Genomic DNA, 5,742 nt, shown 5'->3' with positions numbered 1-5,742 from the left:
TCTTCAGCATCTCAGGGCAGAAGCTTGGCAGAGGGAATGCTTCTCCACCCACTTACTTCCCTGTTTCATCTGACTCATTCATTCATGTATTCATTCAACAGACTGTCATTGAGCACCGACTCCCTGTCCTGCCGTGGTCAAGGTACTGGAGGGGACGGGAAAATGAAGATGGGTCAGTATGAGAGACGAGACACTTACACAGCAACAGTCAACCCGGGTGTACTAGTAACACGAGGACGATGAGAAGCATAGGCCACGTCCTGAGTGAGTGTGAGAAGGGTCACCCCCAGATTTGGCAGGAGTGGACTGGGGTGTGCATTAAGGAAAGATTCAAGGAGGTGGAATTTGAGCTGGGCCTTGAAGAGAGGGTAGGATTTGCAAATGCATAGCCCGAGGGAAGGACATTCCAGGTCACGAGAATAGCATGGGCACAAGCCTAATGGTGGGAACACGTGGCTCTGTCTGGGGAACGGGGACAGGTCCATGCGTGGAAGAGAAGCAGTGGTCAGGATGGCACTGGTGGGTGGGCCGGCCCGTTGATCTGTGAGCTGAGCTGTGGCATAAATCACAGCAGTCACAGCCTAGCCCTCTGGAGTCGGTTGGAGAGAGCTGGGAATCAGGCCCAGAGGTTCCGGGAAGAGTCTTGACCCCACGTGGCTGGCCTAGCCGGGGTCACACTTCCCACCTTGCCCTGGGCTGCCTGTTCTCGGCAAGCCCTCCATTGCCACCTGTACACCCTCCAACGTTACATCTCAGGCCTATCAGCCCTTAGACACATATGGCATCGGGGCTGGAAGGGAAGTTTAGAGAGCATGCCACTCAATGATTTGCACTTAAAAAGAAGTATCTATAGGATCCCATTATTCAAAGAGAATCACAGGAACCCCAAGGAGAAAACAGGGAGGCTGCTCCAGTTCGAGCAGGTTGTGGGACTCCCCACTCCATCTCCCATGGGTCCCACAGCAGCTCCAAGGGCACCCCTGGGAAATCTAGGACTCGGAGGAACGCAGTTGGAAACCATTGTCCACCTCCTCCCAATCTTCATTTTACAGGTGGGGAAGCTGAAGCCAGGAGAGACGAAGGGGCCCAGACCACCTGACCAGTGGTTCAGGGTCTTCTCCATTTTGGTCTACGATCAGGGAAGATGGCAGTGGGCCTGGTTTCCCAGGTTTTGTCTCCCTCTCTTGGTAGCAATGATGCCTGGGGCCTGGGGCTGGAGCACCAAACGCCCCACTCTTCGACCTGGTGGCAGTTGGCACTGTCCTGGCTCACTGGTGGCTTATCTCATCATTCATCCCGGGTCCACTGCTGCCAGGGAGAGGGGAGTTGGGGGAAGGCACAATAAAATCCTCCTCCACAGAGCAGGGCCCTCTGGGTAACATGATTGTCCTCCATCTGTGCTGGGCATTTTATTATTTACCAAAGCCTTTTCAAAGAAGTGATTCTATTTAATTCTGACAGTCAGCCTGCAAGGTAGACAGTCTCCCCATTTTACCACTGATAAGGCTGAGGCTCAGAGAGGTTGAATGAGTTGCTCAATGTCACCCAGGAGGTAAGGAAACAAGAGACAGTCCTCTCACCTGGGCCTTCTAACTCTGGGTCTACAGAGCAGAGGGGGAGCAAGGGAAGGAAGGAGGTGGCTGTGTGTGTGCGCGCGTGTGTGTGTGTGTGTGTGTGTGTGTGTGTGTGTGTCTGTCTGTCTGTCTGTTTTGGGAGGCTGCCAGAAAAAAGGGGAGAACAGGCACTGAGGCTGAGAGCATGTCTGTGAATGATTACATGGCAACTGCTCCTTTAATCATGTGCATCTCACTTGAGTCTGTAGGAGCCACAGGGAGGGACCCCTGGACTCCAGAGCCGAGTTCGGTGCCTGTCCCAAGGCAGGCGCCGAGTAAATGTCTCCGGCACGAACCTGATGAAAGAGGGCATGCTCGTGACCTTGTTTCTGGGTGAGGAGGTCTCACACCCCAGAGGCTGCCTTGCCCACAGCCCATCCTCCTCTCCCAGGTCTGACATCTTCCTACTCCCTTTTCTCCTGCCAATGTGGAGAAACACCAGCAAACCTCCTGTCATGACATAAGAGGGAAGCAATGACCATGCAGGGCATCCTTGTCACCCCTCCCCACCCCGAACATGTGGTGCCAACCCCAGCTGTCCCCTCCCAAGTGCCCTGACCATGCCTGGCATCCCCAGGGCGAAGTGGCAGTGGCCCCCTCTGTTCCCGCAGCTCCAGGAAACGGAACAATCATGCTCACTGGCGATTGCAGAGGCCACTCATCTGGGCTCTGGATAACTCTGGGATCAGTGCCCAGCTCAGCGCGGACTGAAGAAGCTTTCCCACCTCAAGGCGCACACCGCCACAAAGGTCTGGACAGATTTCGCCAGCTCCTCTGAAAAAAAGTGGGTTGCCCACCCCTCTCCTATTTCTGTTGTTGTTAATCCTCACCTCAGTATATTTTTTCCGTTGATTTTTAGAGAGCGTGTTAGTGTGTGGGGGAGGATGAGAGAGAGAGATGTGAAAGAGACACATCCATTGGTGGCCTCCCCCGGGGCTGGGGATCAAACCTGCCACCCGGGTACAAGCCCTTGACTGGGAATCGAACCCGAGACTCAGGTGCGCGGGTGCACCACTGAGCCATGCCAGCCCCCCCCCCCCCCCTCTCCTTTACAGTCTGCCTCCTTTCTCAGCCCCAAGGAGACAGTGTACATAACATGTTCTGATAGACACAGGAATCTTCTCAAAGATACATAGCTGACGAGAAGCCCCCTGCCCAGTGCTCTCTTCCTGCCCAATGTCCCAGAGACACTTGCATCTGAGCACCCAGGAGGAGACACACTCTGGGAGGCTGAAACAGGCAGTGGGCACTCCTCCAGGGCTTGACACATGTGATCTGCAGACGAGGCACCTGCTACCGTCTCATTCCCTGACATCCAGGGAACAGCTTCCTGGCATAGCCCTCCCACCTCCCCGGCCCTGAGAGTTGGTCCCAGCTGCTAAAGGGGCCGCTTTCTGGAGTCTTCTCCTTCCCTTTAGGGTTCTGATGAGAATCTTTTCACCCCCAGCAGGCCTGGCATCAAACACAACACAGGAATGATGACAAGGCTGAAAAAGCAAATCCACTTTATTTACAACGATCCATTGGTGACACACAGATCTTTGGGCTTTTTGTGACCTTGTTGACAGACGCCTGGGCAAGGGGCCCACTCCCTCTGCTGGGGAAACGCACCCTCCTTCCTCACCCTGCTTTGAGAACCCAGCTGCTGGCAGGTCCCTCCTGCTCGGACAAGCCTCCACTTGGGGCCGTCCCACCTACATCCACTTTCTGGGTGGCCAGTGTCCCCAGCCCCCTGCCAAAGGTTCTCCTTACCTCCTCTGGAGGCCCTGTCTTGGTCCTGGTTGTGGGGCACCTAGTGGGGAACCACACGGATCTGTCGCAGAGAGCTGGGGTGGATGAGGAGTCCTGTGGGGATGCCAGGTGCGGGCACAGGCTTGGTGCAGAGAGCAGTTACCGGCCTCATCTGTTGTTTGGGTTGGTAGAACCATCCCAGTCTTCGCCAGAGGAGGACCAGTGAAGTCCCAGAAGCTCTCCAGGGGGTAGGGAGGCCGGGCATAGGGCCTGCGAAGTCTTCCTTTTGTGTAGGCAGCAGACTCAGTACCCATCTTGGGGCTGGCCTCAATCCCCAGAGCCACTATTCTTCCCCTACAAGAACGCCTCACCCGGGTCGGCTTCAGCCCAGGGAGAAAGGCTAGACTGCCAAGGGCAGGGCCACTGCCTCCACCTGGCCAAGGTCCAAGGCCACCCTCCTGGGTTTCTGGAAACTTCTCCCCCTTTATCTGGAGAGGATTTTTTTTTTTTTTTTTTTTTGTCTATCAAAGAGACTTGGTGTAAAGCGTAGGAGGCAATTCCACAATGGAGGGTGCCCAGAAACTCCGGATTGGGTGTGTGGGGGGGGGGGGCAGGTAAACCTTGGCTACTCCTCCCCCCAACTTGTCCCCAAATAATCAAGGGCATGTCAGGCGTCACCCTGAGGCAGGATGAGGCGCAGAACAGGACAACGGAGACCACGAGGGAGGCAAGGGCCAGGGGCCAGGGAGGAGCCAAGCGGGTAGGGCCGGGGTTGGAGGCTGTGTCTGGCCGGCCGGGCCCGGGGCCGGGAGTCCGGCCGGGTCCGCTCTCAGCGCGCCTGGCCCGCCCGCTCCCTCAGGCCGGCCTTCCAGCGGCGGGGCTGTGCGGGCGGCGGAGGCGCGGGGGCGCCCCGCAGGCTGCACGTCCTCAGCTCCCGGGTCAGGCTGAGCACCTCGGACCGCTCGGGCTGGGGGGCCCCCGCCTGGCGCTCCTCCGGGTCCTGGTCCTCCTCCTCGTCCTCCTCCTGGATACTGCTGAGGCGCGGCACCCCACGGCCGCGCTCGGCGGGGGGTGGCCGGTAGGCGCACTTGGCGTTGAGCTGCCGGCGGAGCGGCGCGCGGGGCACCGAGGCGGCGGCGCCCCCGGCGCGGAGGTGCTGCTGGCGCACGTGGCGCGCGTCGCTCTGGCGCTGCAGGCGCTTGAAGTCGCTGAAGGCCGCCAGCGCGGTCTGGCGGAGCAGGCGGGCCAGGGCGCGCGCCTTGTGCGCCCGCGCCAGCAGCACGGCGTGGCAGCGCAGCACCACGGCCTTGTGGCGCGCCTGGTGGCGGTAGACCCAGGCGAAGACGCGCGGGTGGCGCCCGTCCGCCGCGCAGTAGGTGATGCGCGGCAGCAGGTAGGTGTGCGCCGGCCGGCGGCCCCCGGGTCCCCCCGCGGCGCCGCGCTCGCACGGCTGCATGCGGACGCCGTGTGGCCCCAGCGTCAGCTTCATCTTGGTGCCCCCGCCCGGCCCGCAGCGCGCCCAGATCTTGCTCACGGCGTCGTCGGTGCAGCCCTCGCCCTTGGCGTGCAGGGTGACGGCGTTGCCCAGGTACCACACGGTGTAGGTCGGGTCCTCCCTGTTGAGCTCCACTTTCTGCCGCCGGCTGCGGAACACGCGGCCCAGGCGCTCCAGCGGCCAGTCGGGCAGCAGGTCCGGGCAGGAGCGTAGGAAGCTGGAGAGCAGCGACGTGTAGGTGAGCCCGGGGCTCAGGCTCTTCGCCTTGCACTTGGCCTCGTCCTCCACCAGCACGAATTTGTTCCGTCTCCAGGGCAGCATCGCGGCGGCGGCCGAAGGGGCTGGGGTCGCCGGAAGCTCACGGGCGTCCTGCCCAGCGGCCGGGGTCGGGGAGGGCGCCAAGTCCACGGCTCGGGAGTCGCAAAAGAAGCTGGGCGGCGCCCGAGACGGTAGGTGCCCGGAGATGGCCAGTGCCAAACAGGGCTGGCTTCGCAGATGCCCGGTGCGCCCAGCCGGGCTGGCAGCCGAGATGCTCGGGCGGTGGCCGAGCGTCCGGGAGCGGCTTCCCCCGGGAGTCGCTCAGCCGTCCGGGAAGCTGGGAGGGGTAGGGGCTGGGCGTGGTGGAGGCGCCCCCAGGCCTGAGCAGGGTGGATCCCGCGGTCCCTGACGCTTCAATCTGAGGTCTCCGGAGCTGGGGCTGGCGGCTGCTGCTCCGCGGGGTAGACGGAGCGCGACTGCGGTGGGGACTCCTCAGGCTCGCGGCTCCACCTCCCAGGGCTGCCTGCATCACCGGGCGGGACCGCTAGCTTTCTCGTCCCCTCCCCTCGCCCTCCTCTCTCTCCTCCCCCTCGCAAGCTAGCGCCGCTCCGAGCCCGAGACCCGGCACAGGCGCGCTAGAACGGA

At 61.2% G+C, this 5,742-nt stretch overlaps 1 protein-coding gene across 1 annotated transcript; it reads right to left on the bottom strand.

Annotated features, from left to right (window-relative positions):
- Positions 1-3,949: 3,949 nt before the first annotated feature.
- On the bottom strand, positions 3,950-5,460 carry FAM43B (family with sequence similarity 43 member B). The gene has a single exon (XM_054721250.1). It carries the CDS (start codon positions 5,158-5,160, stop codon positions 4,174-4,176), a length of 987 nt encoding a protein of 328 aa, XP_054577225.1. The 5' UTR covers positions 5,161-5,460; the 3' UTR covers positions 3,950-4,173.
- Positions 5,461-5,742: the final 282 nt, after the last annotated feature.

Source organism: Eptesicus fuscus, chromosome 9, assembly GCF_027574615.1.
Source record: "Eptesicus fuscus isolate TK198812 chromosome 9, DD_ASM_mEF_20220401, whole genome shotgun sequence".
Taxonomy (NCBI): Eukaryota; Metazoa; Chordata; class Mammalia; order Chiroptera; family Vespertilionidae; genus Eptesicus; species Eptesicus fuscus.
The sequence above is the reverse complement of the archived record's forward strand: the minus strand, read 5'-3'. Positions and strand labels throughout refer to the sequence as shown.

Bases quoted from the DNA above. Each gene is read 5' to 3' on its own strand.
- FAM43B (XM_054721250.1), bottom strand. From the start codon at position 5,160: ATGCTGCCCTGGAGACGGAACAAATTCGTGCTGGTGGAGGACGAGGCC.